This window comes from Aquila chrysaetos, chromosome 6, assembly GCF_900496995.4.
Source record: "Aquila chrysaetos chrysaetos chromosome 6, bAquChr1.4, whole genome shotgun sequence".
NCBI classification, from domain to species: Eukaryota; Metazoa; Chordata; class Aves; order Accipitriformes; family Accipitridae; genus Aquila; species Aquila chrysaetos.
Window position 1 is genome coordinate 21,069,471 of NC_044009.1, and position 21,966 is coordinate 21,091,436.

Sequence of the window (21,966 nt, forward strand, 5' to 3'; positions counted from 1 at the left end):
CAAACTCATGTAAGTTAAAAGTACTAAAAATACAAACATTTAAGCAATGCACTGGAGTTGGTTAATGACAACTTATTTTTAAATCACTAATTATGAATCAAAATAGGGAATTGTGCAGTGTGTGTGTTCAGTGGAGGTGCAGCACATAAGAGAACAAATGATGTGTGGGTTTTCAACTATTATCTGCCTGTCATCCCAATAAATAAGAAAATACAGTATTGTTGCTTTTAAATAACTTTTATTCTTTTATAACTTGTGTTTTAACAAGATTTTCAATATTATACATTATCATAAGCATAGATGCCTCTGAAAACATACAGAAAAAATGTTCTGATTGACTATAAATGCTGATCTTTTTCTTGTAACTGCCTCCTGTAAGTATGATGCATAAGACTGCACCTCTAAAATACACAGAGCCTATCTTACTGTTGGATAATTACATTATCAATCAACCATTACATTAATACAATTTCTGCAGTAAAAATACTGCCATTGTTATTCTGTTAATGCCAATATCTGAAAAGATTTGCAAGTCATTCAGTTGGTACAAATAAGTACCAGACTGATAACTCATGTAGCACAAATGTTGAGATTGCTTTTACACCTACATGCTTCCCCTTGTGTTTCTTGTAGGAAACAGAGATGAAGGTACACATGCACACAAAATTTTGCATCATTTGTTTGCTGACATTTATCTTTCATCAGTGCAATCATTGCCATGAAGATGGACATGACCATGGTCCTAAAAAGGAACATGTACACTACCATAATGACTATCAGATCTCAAATGCACCATACTTCCAGAATGGAGGAACAGAATCTATGCCGAGTAAATTTTCAACGTTGGAAGCTGAAAATGAACAAAAATACTACATTGAAAAGATTTTTGATCGTTACGGTGAAAATGGAAGATTATCTTTTTTTGGCCTGGAAAAACTGTTAATAAGCCTTGGTTTAGGAGAGGTAAAAGTAGTGATGATAAATCATGATGATATTGGCCATGATCATGTTTCTCACTTATATGCTTTAGAAGTACAGGAAGGAAAGCATTCTCACTCTCATAGCCATCCTCATAGCCACTCAGATTCGGAAAACCAAACCATGACTGGTATGGCTGCAAAGAGAAATCATAAATGCGACCCTGAGAGAGACGCAGTAGTGCCATCAGTAAAAGATGATGGCAAACAAATTCATGACCAGAGTCGCCATCACCATCATCACCACCCTCGTCTACATCATCATGACCATAATGGTACACATCATCCTCGTAATGATTCACTTAGTCATAGTGAACATGGAGAACAGAAACATGAACCTTCAACAGAGACAAACACAACTCAGGATCAGCCAGAAAGAAAACAACGGAAACAGAAGAAGAAGCAAAAGAAGGTCAGTGAGACTTCAGGAGATGCTACACGGGAGTATGCCCCAGATCATGATCCAGGTGATCAGTATGAGCACAATCGTGTTCATAAACGTGATCATGTACATGATGCATCTCACTTGCACGTACACCATCATGAACACAGTAGTGGCCGTTCTACTAGTCACGGACATCAAGATTCCAGTTTAGGTAATGAAGATGGACACCACCATACCAGCAAGCGAGAGGCACCTCATAAGCAGATTAGTGTAAGAAAACATGCCCTTTTTTCAGCGCGTAGTCATAAGGATCATAATGAAGATGAACGTGATCGTGAAGAGGTGAGTATGAAATGGAGAACCGGTAAGTTGACTTTCGCTGTTCTTACATAACAACTGGAGGTGCATACCTAAAAATAATGCAGAAGCACGTTTGCGACCTTTGTGTAATACAGGTAGCAGACTGAAAATGCTAGACGTCGCTGCCACAGTCTTGGGTTTACTTTATGGGTTTTCATTTCTGTCCGCTCTTTGCCCATCTTTTCTCAGAGATCTACCTTCTTGCCTATTTATCTGTGTACAGGAGATCCTTAAAGCTTTCTGAGATACCGTGCTTACAGGTGGGGGTTTTTTCCCTTCCCAGTTGCTGTGGTTTAACCCCAGCCAGCAGCAAAGCACCACGCGGCCGCTCACTCACTCCTTCCTCCCACCCTCACAGTGGGATGGGGAGGACAATTGGAAGAAAAAAAAAAAAGGTAGAGCCTCCTGGGTTGAGGTAAGGACAGCAAGTGATGCACTATGCAATTGCTCACCACCTGGAATCCAACACTCAGCTTGTTCCCAAGCTTCAATTCCTCCTCCCCCCAGCCAGCTCCCCAGTTATATACTGAGCATGGCATCATATGGTATCTAACGTCCCCTTGGTTAGTTTCAGTCAGCTGTCCTAGCTCTGCCCCCTCCCAGCTTCTTGTGAAAATTAACTCTTATCCTGGCTGAACCCAGGACACCAATATTCATGAATACTTGCCCCAAACACACACCTTTTTGGGACTTCTTTCTGAATCTAAGATCATTAACATTTTTTGAAACTGCACAGACACTCTTTCCTAAACGACACACCTGTATCTTTTCAACATGCTTCTAGTTTCTTTGTCCTAAGAGATTGTGAAGCATTGTTGATGTAGCTTCTGTAGCACTTGGTGTAAGTTCTTCCATTTGTCCCTTCAGCATTTGTTATTTCTGCCAGAACCATAAATATACTTTCCCTTCCCCCTTACAGTTAACTACAGAAGCAGGACATTTTGATATCATGGTTTTAAACTGGAAGTCAGAGTAGGAAAGGATGGAGTGAGTGCTGAGTTTGAGTTTTTAAACTGAAGTAAAAAGTGAAACTCCAAACACAGAAGGTTGGTAGGTAAAGAGAAGTGTTAGAAAACCTATTTTGGATTTATGTTCTTCCACTCCTTTCCTGTTGCTCTTTCTTCATTACTTGTACTGTGTAATGGTAAAGAATATGAAAATTCATTTTCATTGACATTTATCAAAAATTATATAGGTATTTGAAGACTGAGTTTGTAGTGCAGTGTTTCTCTCCCCTCATAAACCACTTAGATCATCTTAAACATGTTTTAGCACTGGTGGAATGTTGTGGGCCAGAGTTTCTACTTTCTGTTTGTGTTCTCAAATCATACGCTAAATTTTAAATAACTGTAGTTTTTAATGAAATAGTTGCTTTCATATTTAATTTGTTTGTACAATTTGCTTGCAGTGCTTAAATGTTACCCAGCTGCTACGGTACTATGGTCTGGAAACCAGCTCTCCAATATCTCCTGAATTGTTTATATACATGTGTCCTGCTTTGCTATACCAGATTGAGAGAAGGCTTTGTATTGTACATTATGATGAGCTTGAAGATTTTATTAAAAGTAAAAATGCATCAATTGAGAATAAAGATAAAACAGGTGCATCAGGTAGGTGTGTAACAGCTAAAGCCTTCAAAATTATTTTGCATTGTAAATACTAACTTCAAAGTTTGAAATGTCATATGGTTAGCATTGACTGTAGAGTAAAGGAATGGTTGAGATTTAACATATTTATTAGAAGAAACTTGAGACAGCGTGCTCCTTTAAGTCAGGAGACATAGCATCCTGTTTGGTGGTATAATAGCCTCTCCTAAGTAACCATGGCTCAGGGAGGCATACCTTTCTTTCTTGTACCTTTTGATCCTTTTTCATTATTTTCACTTTTTATGTTTGCTTATTTTTATTTCTTTTTTGGTTTTGTTTTCTATCATTGAGCCCTAATGTGCTATCATTGGGACTATGGCCCAGGCATTTTGGCCTGGATTCTTCCCACATATCTTCAGACGCTGGACTCCTTTGTAATAGGAACATAGGCAAGGTACAGAGTCTTTGGAGAGAGAAGGACCTCTAGGGATGAGCAAGGCCACCCACAGTTTGGATTGTTTCCATCATTTAAAATATGTCTTTTTCTTGTAGTGTGGCTGAGGTGGTCCGTATGTTTATCTCAAAGTTGGAAAGTTGCAGTGTTCCTTTGGCACAAATTTTCTTAAGAAATTTGACCTGGATCTGTTCATTCAGGAATAGGGAACAGGACCTTCATCACAGTTCATTCACTGGAAGATATGATTTCAGATGTTACCGTTTTTATATGCTAGCAGTGATGCAAATTTGTAGAATTGACATCCAGAATTTTTTGTGAACTTAAGAAATATAAAGACTCAAGCATGATACAAGAGCATTTAAATTGCCATTTCTGACAACACTTCCCTTTTCTGACTTCCAGTGTCAATTATTCTATACTACTCCTCTCTTAAGCATGAGGCAAGGGAGATTTAGGTTAGATGTTAGGAAAAATTTTTTTACTGAAAAGGTTGTCAAACATTGGAATGGGCTGCCCAGGGAAGTGGTTGAGTCACCCTCCCTGGAGATATTCAAAAAGCGAGTGGACAGGGTACTTCAGGACATGGTTTAGTGGGCTTGGTTAATGGTTGGACTCGATGATCTTGAAGGTCTTTTCCAACCTAAATGATTCTATGATTCTGTGATTCTATATGAGAAGTATTCAATCAAAATCCTCTGTTGGCAGTTTTCATTTTTTTTGTGTGTGCCTTGAGTAAAAAATCAGTAGACTTTTTTTTTTCTTCTTACCATAGTTCTAAGCTAAAAATATTTTTACTATTGTTAAAGCAGTTACTTTAAGGACAGCATCCATTGTTGTGATTTCATAACTGAGTATACTTTTAAAATAATGTTTACTAGTGCTATCTTTCATAAATTATAATGGAACTGTTGACAGATGTGTAGCTGCAGTGAAATCTAAAAAATCTTGGGTACAATGACTGTGGTTTGAAAATAAAAATATTGTTAATTGTGAATATTGATTCATAGGTACATAGGTGCTTATTAGCGTCATTAGAAATAAAGCTTGAAGTAACTACATTCTCATAGATGTTAACTGTTGGAAAGAATGCATTGCTGGTAATCTTTCTTAACAATGCTGGAGTCATTAAAATAATTAACTTGTTATACATGAATGTCCTATAGTGACACAGCTACTGTCTTGTTAACTGTTCAAAGATTGCTGTAAACCAAATATACTGTGTGTTTTATATGGCAGAAGATTGTTTTGTGGGGTAGTCTCATTGTAGTAAGAGCTGATGCCTGCCTTATTACCCAGAGGATTTCTAGAGTAGCTCTAAGCATTTTCTGCCAATTAAAATGTTGAAACCATGTACCAAACTGTCATGTTGCACAGGCTTTGAACCAGTTTAATTAGAGAGTTTCTACAGATGAGTGCTTCTTTTTAAAAGAATGCATTTTCTTTCTCTGTAATGAGTAAGGGAGTTGATGAATAACTCAGCTTGAAGACCTTAAACATTTTAAGACACTTAATTTGCAAAATTGGTGAAGCTTATTATGAACATTTCACGTGTTTTATGGCATCTGATATCTTGAGTATAAATAACACATTTGCCAGATAATTGTAAAAAATTGGTTTTTAACTTATTGATTTGGCTCTGAAAACAAGCAGTAACTTCTAAAATAGGTCAACTTGATTAGGTAATGGTAAATCATTCTTCATAACAATTTCCTGTATACTGTTGTATTAACTACAGTGAGACTTCAGTTGATGTAATAATCATTTTCCCTTCTTAAGTAAGGACTTGAATCGCAAAGTACCAAATCTTAACCGGTATATGGGGATTGTGGGAGGTGTAGGACAAATGTCAGTCATAGAGTAACTTAACCTGCAGGTTGTAGGATTCTACTAAAATGAAAATGTGTGCTTGCCTGAGTTAATGTAAACATTTTTAGATAGAAATATTTGCCAAAGTTAGGAGGACGCAAACATTTTTAAACACTGGCTCTCTGTGGTTTTCTTTAGTTTTAATTAAAACTTTCAAAAAAACTTAATAGACCAGTGCTGTTTCTATTCATTAATACTAACCTGTAAGGTTTCCATTAGTTCTGATAGTGCAGTTTTCTAAAGCAAAGTGATTTAATTAACTGATGGCCAAAAACTTATGAAAGCCATGTTGGGTTTTGTGCCTGTAACTTACGGATAGTTCTGTAACATCTTCTAACAGAGGATTTTCAAGGGCTTATACGTACAACTGAGCTTTCACAGTGTACCTATTGGAAGAGGTGGCATTGTTATCATTGAGGGCTCTTAAACAACTTAAAAGGAAAGGTACACCCTACTATGAATCAAGCCAATAGAATTGATAAAAGTAAACAGTAAGCAATTTTTTTTAAAGATGGAGATCAGTTAGAGCTGTTGATTAAAAGTATTTCAGATCAGATATATCTTGTAAATCTGCCTGTGCAGATGCCAGTGTTCCCTGGAGCTTACCATTCCTTGAACCCAGGAAGGCTTTGCTTCAGTGGAGCCTTTCTGTTAGCTTGCTTTCTTGTTAAAGCTTGCAGATAGCTAACCATTCTCAGCCTTCCAAGGAGTCTACCTTACTACCCTTTTAGTCTGTTTTAATTTACAGACAGCTGTCCAAATCTGGGTCTTTTGTTTGCTACCCACTGTTTGAACAGAGGTCCCTTACTGAAGAAATTGTTCAGTAACCTCCCTCCTGTTTCTTTCCACAGAAATATTTTACAAGCCAGTGCATAGTAACTTCACCTCATTGACCAAGCTTTATACAGTATTCCTAGGAGTGTGATACACCAAGATCTTTTATAACTTAAGAGCTCTTGCAGTGTTCATAATATTGCATGTTAGTTCCACTTCTATAATATTTTAGTGTTTTGAACATTACACTTGAATGAAATCATTCAATAAAATTTTGTGTCAGAATTTTGTTGTAAGTCTTCCTTAGTAGTCCTTTTTATATGAGGAGTGTTTGTACATATATGTAACTGTGGGGTGATGCACAGCTTTTGTATATATTTTTTATCTTTGACTTGACAGCAACCTTTTGCTGATAATTTTGGTTCCATAACATTTTTTATGAGTTTAAACAGAGGCAGAAGCAGACGACCAAGATCTGAGAGGTGCACAGATTCCGTATTCTAATTCTCATGTGCCTCGTCTTAATCATGGTGCCATGTTTAGATACTGTATCATTCATAAGACTATGTAAGCCCTTCAGAGATGCATTTGCCAAATCTATGCTATGATATGTGAAACTTAAGCCAGTTTGCATTTTTCTCCATGTAAGGCTGTTGGTCATCTAACATGGCACTTAACATCATAATGTCTGCATCCAGATTGGAGATCCAATGTCCTGCCAAATGGCTGTGTAATTTTTATTAGGGCTACTTGTGCACGCATGCATGATTCAGCATTGAATTGCAAGTCCATGTATGCTGTTTCTTTCAACAGAGCCTGTTAATCCAGAGTACGTGATTGAAGTGCTCTGGGGATGAATCAAGGCTGCATAGTGGCAGTATTTTGGTCAGCAGGATACTGCTTCCACTCTAGACCTACTTTTGTATTCCCATTTTCCAACCTGTTTTTCAGTTCCTCATCTGATGGCAGTCTTTGCCTTTTCACTAACTCTTTGTTTTCCTCTCGGTGTCAATATGCGTTTCAGTGTACGCTGCATACTTCCTAAAGCTTTTTCCAATCAGTTTTTCCTGGTGCTCTTGTACCCTTTGCATTTGAATTGGATTGTTTCCTTTTCTGCACTGTTGTGGAATGACAGCTACAGACTTCATAAGAATGAATATCCCAAAATAAAATTTAAAACAGCAAACATTGTAGGTTTTGGTGTTGAACCAGACCAGGCCTGCAGCAGCCACCGTTCTAGTGGCAAAGTCTTGTCAAATCTGATCTGTAGCATTTTTGGTACAGATAGAATTCTTGGGACATTTGACTGCTAAATTATAAAATTCATCAAGCAGCTACAACATATTAATTCCTCCTCTCTTCTCCTCTCCCTCCAACCCCCCCCATTTCCCAGGATGTTTTCCCGAGCTTGATCAAAAATGAGTGGACCTTCATAGATGTAAGGAAAGTCAGATAATGCGCCAAAGTATGGAAATGCGAAAGATTCTATATCAGGAGTTGTGAGTTTTCATTAAAGTTGGCAAACTGCGTAGATATTTTTGATTAAGAATGAAGCTAGGAAAAAACCTGGAAAAAACTGAAGCATTTAGGCTAAAACTTAAAATAAAGAAAGAAAAAAAAAGTTCAGATTGATGAAATCATGTTCATGGAAGATCTCAGCCCAAACAGTTTATGTATGTAAAATAGGAGCAGCAACTGTTCCTGTCTTTGGGACTGTGAACCTTTTGAACTGTATTGTTGGAATTAAAACAGTATTTACTTCCTGTTCTTTGAAGTTTCTGTGATGGGAAGAAACAAGAGAAGTGATAGAGAAGCAGAGAGAGAGGGAAAAAAAAAACCCGATAGTTTTTCATTCTTAGCCTTACTGATGACTTGAAAAAGTAGAAGAAAAAATATTTTATTAGGGTGAGATGCTGACTGCAAGAGCCATATTTCTTTGCTTATAGGATCTGTTTCTTGAGTGATTCTTCCTTTTCCATGTCATATATAAATTTGCACATCTTCCCTAATTAACAGGATTATGTCGAGTGTACCATGTCCCATTATCACTTTTTCCTCTAATGACAACAATAGAGGTTCTCAGAAAAAATGTACACTGCTTTTTGTTGGTAGCAAGTTGCTTTCAGCTCTTCAAGCTCTTTAATATTATAGTATTTGATTTTAAAGTTCCTCTATCAAAGGTTGAGTCTTACTTACCTCTCATAAATAAAAATGTATGTTTCAAAGCACCAGGTGAAATGAATGGTGCCTAACTGAACATGTTACTCCTAACAAAGGAGGTATATTGATTCCAGTTAAATTTTGCATCAGAATCGTGTTAAAAACAAATGTTAAATATGAATTAGTGCTTGTAGAGCCCTAGTAAGTTAAGTAGTGGAGATGTTTTTGTTCCAACACGAAAGCTTTTGCTTTTTGTGTTTCATTAAGGGCTACACGGCTAAGCCTGGAACTTACAGTCAGGAAGAATTGCTGGACTCTTTTTAGCTGATTGTCTTCTGATGTCTTTCACTGTATTGTACTGTACTGTGAATAAGCCTGTGTATTTTTTGCTGTGGACTTCAGTACTGCCTTCCTATTTTTCAACACCTTTTGAATGAACAATCACACAACTTGGGTTAAAGGAAGGTCGCCTTCTTAAGAGATAGTTGAAAGTCATTAATCAGTCTTAAAAGTTTTACAAGTATTGTTCTGATAACCTTTCTGTATTCATTTCTTCCCACAGCCTGGTTTTGTGGTATCATCTCTATCACCGTCATTAGCCTGCTTTCCTTGCTAGGTGTGATCTTGATTCCCATCATTAACCAATGGTGCTTCAAATTTCTTCTAACTTTCTTGGTAGCTCTGGCTGTAGGAACAATGAGTGGAGATGCACTACTCCATCTGTTGCCACATGCAAGTATTGTTTCCTTACCTTTTATTCTTAATTGTAACTGAACATAGAATTTTCAAAGAATTGTTTGACAAGCTATCAACAAACAAATGTTCACTGATGCAGATGTAGATTGGCTTGACTGTGAGGGACATCTTGAAACAATGTTTGAGACTTTCTCTTAACAAAAAGAAAAGAAATGTGTGTTTCTTAAAAAAATAATTAGAAAAAAATTTTTAAAAAGTAATTGTGTACTCATGTTTAACTTCTGTCACAGTATTTTAAAACACCTAATGAGACCAACAAGAGTGTTTTAAATTTAGCAGTATTACTACTGTCTCTTGTCTACTGATAGTTGTGTATCAGTACCACTTAAAAATATGTCAGGGGGATTAACCTTCCTGGTTACTAGCTTTTGGGGAGAGAGTAACCTCTAACTTACTGAATCAAGAAATTGTCCAAGTTCCTGGGAAGGTAAGCAGTTTTTAATTTGTGATGGTAGACTGTAATTCTTCAAAGGGGAAATGTTTTCTAGAATTTTGTTACCTTAATTCTTTTAGCAATAAGACTAATATTTATGTGTTTTCTTTGTGTAAATTTTCATTCAAATTTTTGGTCATGTATTTTTTTTGAAAGTTTATATTTCAGATCAGAATTAAGGCTGTAATTGACTGTAATAGTTAAAAAAAACCCATGAGGTTTGGTTGCTAATGGAAGTATAGGAATGGTAATTCCTTGTGACATTTCTGAGTGTTAGTCTCATTATCTTCAGCATTGTGACAGAAAAAGCTGAAATTAGATCTATCTCCCACTCCCCCCCTAAAAATTTCCCAGAGGAATATTTTTTTAATTGATTATGGTAATGAATAGTCTAATGAAAAATTTCTATGGTAAAATGTGTTTGCATAAAAAAAAAAACCACCAAAACACAGCCCAACTTCTTGAAGTCTTTTTATGCTACTTTTCTGGCAATGTTACATATTTTGTCATCTGAGCTCGGAGCCATTTCAGTCTCCTGATTGCACCAGGTCATGCTGTGTTTTTATTTTCTCTCCTAACAGTCACATGGAGGCCACAACCACAGTCACCACCATGGCCAAGGTCATGTTCATGAACACAAGCGTTCTCATCGACATGCCCATGGACATGGAGTACGGACTGAAGGCTTTCTAGAAGAAAATGATCCAGTGCTGAAAGGTCTTGTGGCACTTGGAGGCATTTATGTTTTGTTCATCATTGAACATTGTATAAGAATGTACAAGCATTACAATAAACAAAAGGTACACACTAAAACTGCATGCTATTTTAAAATATAGTACCTGAAGTTATCTTCTGAGTGTTGAGGAATTGGCTGTGTGATGATTCATTATTCTGTGAATATGAACAAGTGCTGCTAATCTGCATTCTGTTTGATTTTTATGTGAGGAAACCCTTTTCTAAAAGAGGTTGCTTTTCTTAACAAGGTAATTTGGGGAGACAGAGTAGAAATCTGATGGGGCAGGTTGCAGCTTTTTGGCCAGATATATTTGGAGGTAGATCTAAGTAAAAGAGATTACAGGTCTTTCTCTAAAGTGCTGCGATTTTTTTGCAAAAATATGAAAGACAGTATGTAAGAAAGAACTGGTAATAGAGTCAGACAATTGTCAGGCAATTTACAAGAAATTTAACTGAATACTATTAGGTAACGATGCCAGTGTAACAGAGTTACTCAGTTTTTCCACATGGGAAAATGCTAAAATATGCAGACCTCCCACTTTCTATAAATTGCCAGTCAAATTTTAACTTGTTTCCCTGAAAATGATTGGATTTTTAGGGCTGGGAGCATGCTATATTCATGATGGTGGTATAAAAGGAGAGCGAGTACCTCAGGGGCAGTGTGACAGGGTGTAGAAATTCAAGCCACCAAAGAGCCATATTCTTTCAACAGTCAATATAAATATACTTTTAACTGTGCCTCCATCATTTGACTTTGAGGAGAAAATGATTTTGGTGAAACTGTAACTGCTTCTTTCAAAATGAGTGTGGAAAATTTTAAAGTTCTCTGTTTTCAAGTCAGACTTGCTGCCTCAGTTGGATAGGCAGCAAAAGATTTTCTGTGTTGGAGGAGGCATTTCTTAGATCTTCTGATAAAGAGATAAAAACTGTCACATTGGGCATAAATCTTCTCTGAGATTAATTAAATAATTAAACCCCATAGGCTGCTTTGGCAAATCTACGACCTCTGTTGTATGGGCTGCAGATAGGAAAGTAGCAAGCTTTTCTCTAAAGGGAAATACAAGGAAATTATATGAGTATAAAAAAATTAAAGTTGAACAAAAGAGAGGAGCTGTTCTTGCTGCATGCTTGCTTTCTTGAACAAAATAAGCAAATATAATAACTCTGCATACATGTGTTTCTGGGCTGTTAGAGCAATCCTTGTCATAATGTAGTCTATTACTGAAGTGAAATATCGTCTGTGTGTGTTTGTGAGTGAGTGAGTTTCTGTGGTAGGTAGCTAAGAATTTCCGCTGGGATACATATCGTTGCTAAGCCTTAAAAAGATGAATATTCTGTAGTCACATACTTCTGTGAGATACATTAAGAGAGAGTAACTTAGTCTATGTTGAAGAGATTTTTGAACAACATTTCAGTTTATTTCCATCGATGTCTTTTTACAAACCAGATGTTATCTGTTTCCTGTTGCAGAGTAAGCAGAAATGGTGCAAGAAAAAGCAGACTGAAGAATCACCAATTGGAAGGAAGCTTTCTGATCACAAATTAAATAATAGACCAGATGCTGACTGGCTTCAGCTCAAACCCCTTGCAGGTAGGCATTTATTTTCAGAATTTTTTCTGATTATGAGATTCAAAGTAATGGCATGTAACCTATGGCATGTAGCAAGTAACCTCTTGTACAGTTTTGCTGCTATTATGCAAATCATTGTTAATAAGATTTAATAGGCTTTCCCTATTAAATCTTTTTTTATGTTGTTTTCCTTAGATCTGAGAGCACTCTGAACACTTCCTAATATGCCATACAAATAGTTCTCAGACTTCTGAAGCAGTCATGTTTTGGGTGGCTGTGGTCCTTTGTTTGGTTTTGGGGTGTTTTTTGGTTAAGCTGTGCCTGACTAGCCCAGCCCTGGCAAAAATTAGATCAAAAATGAACACACGCAACCTGAAAGGGGATATCTGTTTCACTTTGAAGGTTCCAGCCTCTGACCAATTATAGTTTGGCTGAGAAGGCTAAACAAAATTAATTTCTTTTCATAAATACAACCAAGTATTCTGAATATTCCTCAGATATCCAAAACAACTTTCACATATTGTTCCTTCATGACAGTCTGAATGCTCATGCAGTGTGTACCCAGAAGGAATGCCATATCACCCTTCTTGATCGGGTGAGGGAAGGGGAAGGGCTTTGCTTCATCACCTTCCCTTTCTGTTGTCTGCATGGCTGCTGAATTAATTTGTTGATGGAGAATACCTAGGCTATATTTATACAAATGCAATTCTGTTAATTTGAATGGTTTGTAGAAGGGAGAGTTAGGACTGTAGCCTTCTCAACTCAATTTGAAATGGGATTTGGGACATTGACATAGAACATAGGAAGACTTTCAACTGTGAGGATGGTGGTACATGTATTTGAAGTGTCTTCATTTTCTTTTAACGGGCAATGAGAGGAATTTTGCTTCTAATAACATGGAGTACATACTGGTTTTATAACACTGTTCCTCTGAAAGTGCACTGTGCTGATCAGTAAATCATTCGTGCTACAGGCACTGGAAGCCCGTGCTGAATTTGAATTTTGAACTGCAGTGCCACCTGAATGGCCATTCCATTTCTTTTTAAACAGCTTCCAAATGATGTTTAAGCGCCTGTTTATCTAGAACTCTTTGCTGTTTAAGTACTCTGTGCCTGTTTTTTTAATTCCACTTACCGTTTGCTTATTTTTGACTTGGAAGTATTTTTGTTGAATTATTGCTAATAACTTCATTGTCCAGAACTGCTTTTTTTTCCACAATTGGTTTTGTTTCCTGGAGCATAGATTGCCGGTTTCATTTATTTATTAATACTTTAGAAATATTAGTAGACTTAAAATTCCTGCATGTATGCCTTCTGCATTGTTTTCGCTTTGTATTTCTTTGTAAAAATGGCTTTGATTGCTAGCAGGGTAATGAGCTACATTGAAGGAGCTCACTGTATGACACAAGCATCTGATGCAAAGATGCATGCAATAAACTATTTAAAGATCTGTTGGACCAGTGGCAGATCTGGGTATGCTTCAGTGAAGGCTAAGTTGTGACCTGTATGGGCATGCATAGAGAGTAGCCAGTTAAGGTTTCCTGAGCCATTCAGATTCCATCTACAGCATATAAGACATTATTATCATTCTGGCAACTGTCCTTTTCCAATGTTGAACCATAAACTTTGTCAGTAGCAAAATTACAGATACAAGCCTAGGTCGGGCTAAAACTGACTTTGTGTGCTATGGATACAGTGCTGTTGCCTTGTAGTGGAGACTTCTACATGCTGTACATGTGAAAAAATGGGGCGGTGAGAGATTTATTCTTTTGGCTGAACGTTGACAACAAAGTTACTAGATTAGGATGTGTTAAAATATTTTTTTGCTTTCGCAAAGAAGTTAAATTCTTAGCTCAATGATGCAGTAGTTGCTGGTGATATTTTAAATGAGAATTAATGCAGTATCTCTCCCAACTGGCTTCAATCTAGGAGCAGATGACTCAGTTTTATCTGAAGATCGACTCAATGAGACTGAACTAACTGATTTAGATGGCCAGCTGGAGTCCCCTCCCAAAAACTTCTTGTCTGTAGAAGAGGACAACAATATGCACCATTCTCACAATGATGTCTCACATGCTGCTCAAGAGCATGATCTTCACGATTCAGAGTATGACAGCCATGGCGAAGATAAAATGATAGCTAGAAAACACAGTCACCACTGGCATCACAAACATTCCCATCATTCCCATGGCCACTGTCATTCTGGAAAAGACCTGAAAGATACTGGGATAGCTAATATTGCTTGGATGGTAATTATGGGAGATGGCATTCACAACTTTAGTGACGGCTTAGCAATCGGTAAGCAAAAGCACTGAATATTTCTCAACAGTTTCTTCTTACCTTTAGTGATTTTGGTAATATTTTCCTTATCAGTGATCACAGGTAAGGCTTCCAGTTAGCTCCTATGGTTACTGGCATTGTTTAATCTCCTTCAGAGCAGAAATTAAAAGGCCATTAATTGTAATAGTCTTCCCATTGTTAATATTCTGTGGCTGTTTCCACCAAGATTACTGTATTGATAGTAGTGACAGTGCAATCTCTGCCAAATAAAGATAGGTGCAGACAAACCTCCTTATGAGTTATGGAGCACGTGTAATGCACACTTGTTGTTTGGGTCTTTGTAATTGCCTTTGAATAATAAATAAGTGCCTTTCAGTCTTACTTACAATATTTATTTGTAACAATAGTACTATTTCAATTATTATTAATATATAGAATTATACAGTACTTGTAAATAATAAATGTACTATGAGTCAGGTTACTGAAATAATTTTTTTTAAACGTGCTACTTAGTGTAATTTAATTTTTGTTTGAGCAAAGTATTGTTTTGGCTTATGCTCAGTATAGATTTATTTCTAGCCAAATGTAGAAGAAATTGAAGTACCAAACAGATCTTACTAGATTTATTAAATCAACTTTGATTCACATAAGCCTCTAAATGTGATTTGAACTGTAAAACACGTTAGTTTTTTAAGAGATATCATACAATTCAAAATGATGGTAAGAGTACTGAAGTGCATACTTTTAATTTTTTACTAAGGTAGCTACTAAGAGTACACAGGGTTCTGAACTACCAGCAGAAGGAACATACCCATTTTGAAGGGCGGGGGATAAGCTACTTTTTAGGTTCTCGACTTAACAATGGAATCTACTACAGTTTCTCCAAACAATTTCTAAAGAAACTAAACTCCATAAAAATTAACTTTTTCCTTCATTTTCACATTAAACAGGTAAGACATTTAGACAGTGGCTTCTAAGGCCAAAAAGGATCACTACGCCATCTGTTGAGAACTTCACTGTATTGCAACTCCATTTCTAAATATTCCTGTGTCAAGCCCAAACAGCTGATTCTTTGGTAAAATGTAGATTTTAGAAAAGCATGTTCATCTTGTTAATATATCAAGTTATGAGGAATCCAGAGGAAAGTTAAATTTCCTCTCTGTCTTCAGATTGTGTCTTCTCTTTCTACTTTATTTTGCCTGTTTTGACTGCTCACTACAGGCTCTTGTGCGTTTCTCTGCTACAGTACAGAAATTTAATACCAGTTTTCTTATCTCAGAATTATTTAAGGTATGAACTTAAAGTTGATTGAATTAAGTTGGCTTACACAAAGTTACTGAAAGAAGTTTATGCCGATGTTTTTCTCGTTGTTATTTTCCAGGTCTGGCTTATTAATGTTGCTAATATGTGCTCTACAAATAAGCATAAAGGAAATAGAGAGGTTATGGGTTAAATATTAGTTTGGATTTCCAATCTGGAAAGAAGAGAGCTAGACCGTTGCTCATGTGCATTCTTAACTGTCATGATCTACTTGAGAGTTCCTAAAAATGTAAAAGTGGTGCTATTTATTAGCTTGTTGCCTTTTAGCTTGTTGCCTTTATGTCTCTGTTTTGCTCGGTCGTGTTCTCCTCTCCCAGGATTTGTCCTTCAGATAAACTGAGTAATAAAGTACGCGGTGGTAATGCACATCCAGGATACTTCCAATATTTTCAGTTTATATACAGACAGGACACAGACATAATGAAAACGTATTAGAGCGTGCATTCTAACAGAAGGGTGTCATCTCTTGAAAGTCTGTTGATTAAAGTTTCTGACTTGAAAATAGTAAATTATCATTTGGATATTTTTTTTTTTCCCCCCCCAGGAGCAGCTTTTAGTGCTGGACTGACAGGAGGAATTAGTACATCTATAGCAGTATTTTGTCATGAGCTTCCCCATGAATTAGGTAACAATTCTATTCTTCATCTGTACAAAATAATTATCTAAAAGCTGTTGCAATACTCATCCTGATAAGCATAATGGAATGCAGATGCTGCAAGGGTGACCAGAACTTCGGAGTAATGGAACAATATTGCTTCAAAGTACATAATGAGAATATTAATACAGGATTATATTTGCAGGTATCTAGTTACAGCAGTTTTGTGAAGCTTTTTGAACATATTTTAAAAATGTTCTTAGGAGCATACAATTTACATTTAGGTGTTATACCTCTGCATTTTATAGAGAGTGTTTCACACTACTCTGTGTGGCATTGTCTTACACAACGTTAAGTAACATAAGTAAACACAAGTTTATGTAAGTAAAATTCTTCAGAAGATGCTTTGTACCAATTGTTGCTGAGTCCAGCAAGTGCTGATGACTATTTAGGCTAAAGCCTGTAGGCATTGTTGCCAGTACCATTGATTCTTCCCCCTCTAACTGAAGCATTTCTTCTTGGTGTTAGCTAACCACGATGAAACCTGTTGTTTTCCTGTGAGCCATAAGACACATTGCATGAAAATTTAGTGCACATTTTATATAGGCAGATACTAAGTATGAGGTAGGTAATGGGCACAGATGGGAAATAATAGAGCAGATGTTCATGGTTTGACAAAGGTGCTGTACAATTATTAGTTAAGTGAAGCTGCTGCAGTATATAAAGGATTGCATTTTATATTGGTGTGCTTATAACTTGCTAGGTTAACATGATTAAATTAACCTTGTATGAGAAGTGAGTAGTTCACTGTACATATTTTTTATTTTGATTCTAGGTTTTGATTCTAGATTAAACAATTTCTAGCATATCTGACATGAGAATATTATATTAATTACTCTCATGACTGCATATCATCTTCCACTCCTCATATTCACAAAAGTTCAGTTTGAAGGGAGTAAAACTATCAAAGCTGATTACAAGATGAAAATTTAGATCTTTCTAGAACGTCTACCTCTATCAGCAATTTTAGCAGACCTGTCCTGAATTCAAAATAAAATGGGTTAACCTGGCATGTCTTAAACCAGAAAACTGATTCAGCATGGATGTGAAGTCATTGTTTCTGAATGTGCTATAGTTTCCTAGTGCTATATTTCTCAAATTCATTGTCACCTTCTGTGGGGACTCAGGCTTTGTTACCCTCCTCTTGAATTTGCAGAATGAGGTGTATATAACTAAGAGGAATTTTCACAGGTATTGATCAAAACTAAGCCTCTGCTTTATGTGCCATGAAGAACTTCTATGAAGACAAGTCTGTATGCACAGATGTATTCTCTGTGGGAGGACCAGATCTAGACTCCTCCATTTACCTTTAACGGTTAATCACCATTACCTTTCTGACAATCAGCATGATGAATAGGCACCTTTAAATCATATTTTAATCAAGGGATTGCTGTTCATAAATACAGTTCTTATAAGAGTTGTCATATCCTGTTGCCTAGTCTTCCTCTGAGCCTCTGTAGCAGCATTTTTACTTTGGCAATGCCTTGGATTGGTGAGATAGTAAATGTAGTCTAATTTATCTACTTACTCTCCTGAGAAGCATTGATACCAAACCCCTGTGTTCTGTCTCCATTTTAGGTGACTTTGCTGTGCTTCTTAAAGCAGGTATGACAGTAAAGCAAGCTATTGTGTACAACCTCCTGTCTGCCATGATGGCTTACATAGGGATGCTGATAGGCACAGCGGTGGGACAGTATGCTAATAACATCACCCTGTGGATCTTTGCAATCACTGCAGGCATGTTCCTCTATGTGGCATTGGTTGACATGGTAAGGTTGTTATGATTCTGTGTCATGTTTGCATTCCGTGCATAAAACCTAGGACTTGAAGTGGCACCTATGACAGAACTTTTTTTGTTATATGCATAAAATATCTGTAGACAGTAAATGGCTGTTTCTGTTCTACGACTTTTTAAAATGTTGCAGATACTTTGAGAGATGTGAAGTTTTATAGTTGCTTGCCTGTTTGGGTTTCTGCTACCGAAGTCTCCCACTGACTCCTGTTAAAATACAAAAACTACAGGGGGACTGGGAAAGCCACTTACACTTCCCACCAATGAACTAGTAAAAATAATAACTTCCCACTAATAAAAATAGGATGTCTGGTTTTGTGGATGGGGCATTAGATGCTGGAGTTCAATCCAGTATTTAGAATAGTTCTTCACTAAAATTTAATCTTCATATATTTCATTCTGGAAAGCTTAGTCTGAACCCTTAGCATGAGCGGCTGGTAATACATAGCTCTTATGGTGATTAGCTTTTTAAAAAATTATCTGGTGGAAAAATGCTGCTGCATCAAGAACTTATAGGTACATTATATTTAGTGTGTGTACACCATAGATCCAGATCCTTCAGGCAGTAATGCACTTGCGCATACAGTATCAGTCCATATTCAGTCCTGATTTCTCTCCTAAGCAGCTTCAGAGCTGCATTTAAATAAGCCAATTTTCTCACTTCTTGTCTTTCCCAAGCCTAATGATGATGAAATCCATTTTCATTTTTGGTGTATTTTGTAATGCCCCTTTCTGCCTTAATATACAGAGAAAAAGATGCGTCGCTTCCCTGGATTTTAAGGACAGATCTTGTATTGTGTTAAATTATTAACCAATTAGACTAGGAACTCCAACCTAGTTAAAGCTTTAATTCATAAGGGTTCAGACAGCTTTTTGTGGAGTGGCTTCCTAGATTTCAGTTGCTTCATTCACAAACTACTCTTTCCTAGTACAGACACCTAAAGCAAAGGCAAGCTTCCTCACAACTGTTATTTTTCTCCTCAGCTAGACTAAGTAGCCATCTACCTATTATCAGTAGATTGCGACTTGGATCACCTGGTGTGGCTACATACTGCTTATAGAAAAATACTTAAATGTAACTGGAGTTCTGGCTTTGAGTGGTGTTCCAGCAGAGATTTTGTTCAACCTCATGGCATCTCCATAGAGGGTTGGGTTTACTGGAATGAGGACCAGCCTGTTTAAGTTTTCAGTCGTGGGTAAAATGGAATATTTTACTGTCCTGAAGTATTTTAAACCATGCATTTTCTTCAGCTTTCCAAATTTTCTTCAGAGATGTTGTTGCTGTACCTGGTAGCTCTGTTTGTTAGCCTACACTGCTAGTTCTGCTCTCCTGCATACATTTGTGCTGACTATCCTGTTTTCAAACCACGTTTTTTAGCAGCTTCCTTAAAAGTTAACTGGTATAGGAGTGAAACGTATGATGTTTGACTCTCACTGGCTGACTTGTCAAAGCAGGCAGGCATCTGTCAGTTACTTCAAGCCACTGACACAGACTTAGGTTTTCAGCAATTCTCACTGAAACAGCATGACATCTTTGTCAGATCACTGTCTCTGAGGCTGTCAGATGTCTGCTCTGCTGTGGGCTGATTGATTGTATTATTTCCCTGGCGCTAACTAAAGCAGCTGACGTTATGAAGATCCCTCTGCCCTTTGCTGCTGTGGCCAATAGTTGCCAGTTCCTAGCCATGGCTGCTCAGTCTGGTTTCTCAGCCTCAGTGGTATCATTGAAGCATCAGTGAAGACCGCTGAAAGCGAGGGTTCAGCTTCCGCTGAATTTTCTGGTATCAGCAGAAGCCGTCTTGGCTGTTCTGCCCTTTAGCAAATTTACCTCTGTGGTTAGTTCTGTGTTCAGCACTACTGCCACGTTGGTGCTTAAGAAAGTTAGTGTCAGTGGGGCTTCCAGCTTGCTTCTAGGTGGCATCCTCCACATCTGAGCGCTTTCTCTTAAACTCAGCTTTGGTTCTGAAGATCCCATGTTAGTCCCATTAGTAGTCATCAAATGGGGGCTTGAGCACAGGTCAAGGCAGGACACAGTGGCAGAGGCTGCTCCTGTGATCTTCATCTCATTCAGTCCTGCTTGCCATTAGGTCCTTTATGACTAGGACTCATGGAAGCCAAGCATTGGCCATCACACCATGGGATATTTCACTTCATTATGGAGACTTTAATTTGTAAATACACTCTAGCGATGAAGTTGCTCTAATCTATTACAAGGTAAGTAAGTCCTTTTCAGGGCTTGCTAAATAGTGTCTGCGTAGCTGAGAGTGATCCTTCATGCAACTTTAGATGTTCTACAGTAGCCTATAATTACTGAAATACCATGTGCTTATAAGTCCTGTGGCTGATACTTATTTCCTGTACTTATTTTGACTGAAGACATCATGTATAAAGGAAAGCAGTATTTTCATTGTTTTATTCCTTGTCCTTTTCCTCAGTCATCATAGTAGCAACCAAATAGTCAAGCCCCAATGGTCTGACTAAACAAGAGCAGGAAAGGTTCTGCAAGACACACTTAACTGCACCAGATTTCTGTCTTGATGTTTCCATAATCTCCCTCCCTCTCAAAGACCTTGTTATCTGACACTTAATAAGAACAGATTTTGATCCCTCCCTAGCTTGACAGAGGGTCACATAGGTGCAGTTCTCCATCCATTCCTTAGACCAGCCCATTCAGAATGGACTTTTTGGTATTTTTGCATCCAACTGTCCTGAAGTTTGTCTAATTATGTGTTTTCTAGTGGTAAGCATGCTCTTCTCCAGTAGAACCTAAACTCAGGCCTTTCTTTCTAAATCCTTCAGTCTTTCCATGATCTCTTGTGATGTTTCATTTGGTGATAACTATCAGAAGAATAATCATAATATCCTCCTTCCTGACAATGCTGTTTTGGTTTGAATGAGTACATTGAATTTTCCTATATTCCTTCCCAGTCCAACTTGAATCATTTCATCTTACTGGAAAATAAATGTATATCTATCATCTATCTGCTATATTTTTCATTCCTTACATCTCTAGGGCTGAAACTAAGCTTTCAGCTTCAAGAAGGTGTTATTTTTTTTCTGCTGACAGGACCAGACTCTTTATATGGTCCCTGAAATTGGTCACATCAATAGCTAATAAAGCAAAAAGTTTAGTAATCTTTAGATGTGCTGTCAAAGTAGATAACCAGCAGTGTTAAAGCCCATTATACTAATACTAAGGTGAAGCCTTTTTTTTCATCCAGGCCATGTTCCACCAGATCTCAAAAAACATCTGTGGCTTCTCTGAATAATTTCTTCTTCATGCCTACCAAGCTGCTATCTGAAGTTCTGTTTATACCTCCTTTAGCTACTGCAGCATTGCAGAGACATCAGAGTTGAAGCAGTACTGTGTAGAGCGTTGGGAAGTCCCTATATTCAAATGAGGCACTTCAAGGAGATTTGCCTCCAGGTAAATGTGAATATGCAAGAGGTTCCTACAGTGCTCATGTCTGTGTGGGCTGTATCTCAAAGATGGAGGGAGGGCTTTTGCCAGTAACAAGTTCTTGCAGTGCACAGCCTCCTTCCTCCTTCCCTCTCAAAGTCTTTCTAGGACCCTTTCTACACTGGGATTCTGCAGCTGAGGGAGAGCAAAGTGGCACTGGTCTGCTCTGCCTGCCTACTCAGGCTCTGAGTACAAGAAGGAGGAGCTTGAGCGTGTCCCTTCGGATATGGCGACAGTAAAAATAAATATTTTTAAGACAGTGATGGGGAGTGTACCCATAGCACTGGTTACTGTTAAACAACCTTTTTTCTATTTTAAAGGGGTCTCTTACTTGCTGTTCAGTTCCCCAGTTTTGGGAATATATGACAGCTGTCACTATCCATAGCTGACTTCCACTTCTA

General features: G+C 37.4%; 2 protein-coding genes across 7 annotated transcripts in view; one reads left to right on the top strand and one right to left on the bottom strand.

Annotated features, from left to right (window-relative positions):
• The window catches only part of SLC39A10 (solute carrier family 39 member 10), a 134,393-nt gene that overhangs the window by 107,656 nt on the left and 4,771 nt on the right, over positions 1 to 21,966 (top strand). For all 6 annotated transcript variants that reach the window (XM_030017384.2, XM_030017385.2, XM_030017381.2 and 3 more), the window contains 8 exons: positions 634 to 1,704; positions 3,131 to 3,332; positions 9,128 to 9,297; positions 10,336 to 10,554; positions 11,960 to 12,080; positions 13,988 to 14,356; positions 16,203 to 16,283; positions 17,892 to 18,082. In XM_030017384.2, the coding sequence (XP_029873244.1) occupies positions 643 to 1,704; positions 3,131 to 3,332; positions 9,128 to 9,297; positions 10,336 to 10,554; positions 11,960 to 12,080; positions 13,988 to 14,356; positions 16,203 to 16,283; positions 17,892 to 18,082 (2,415 nt within the window). In that variant the 5' untranslated portion in view covers positions 634 to 642. The remainder of the gene's footprint in view (positions 1 to 633; positions 1,705 to 3,130; positions 3,333 to 9,127; positions 9,298 to 10,335; positions 10,555 to 11,959; positions 12,081 to 13,987; positions 14,357 to 16,202; positions 16,284 to 17,891; positions 18,083 to 21,966) is intronic.
• DNAH7 (dynein axonemal heavy chain 7) overlaps positions 15,658 to 21,966 on the bottom strand; it is a 127,416-nt gene continuing 121,107 nt past the window's right edge. The window contains exon 65 of the mRNA XM_030017391.2: positions 15,658 to 15,750. The gene's annotated coding sequence lies outside the window, so the exon portion shown is untranslated. The remainder of the gene's footprint in view (positions 15,751 to 21,966) is intronic.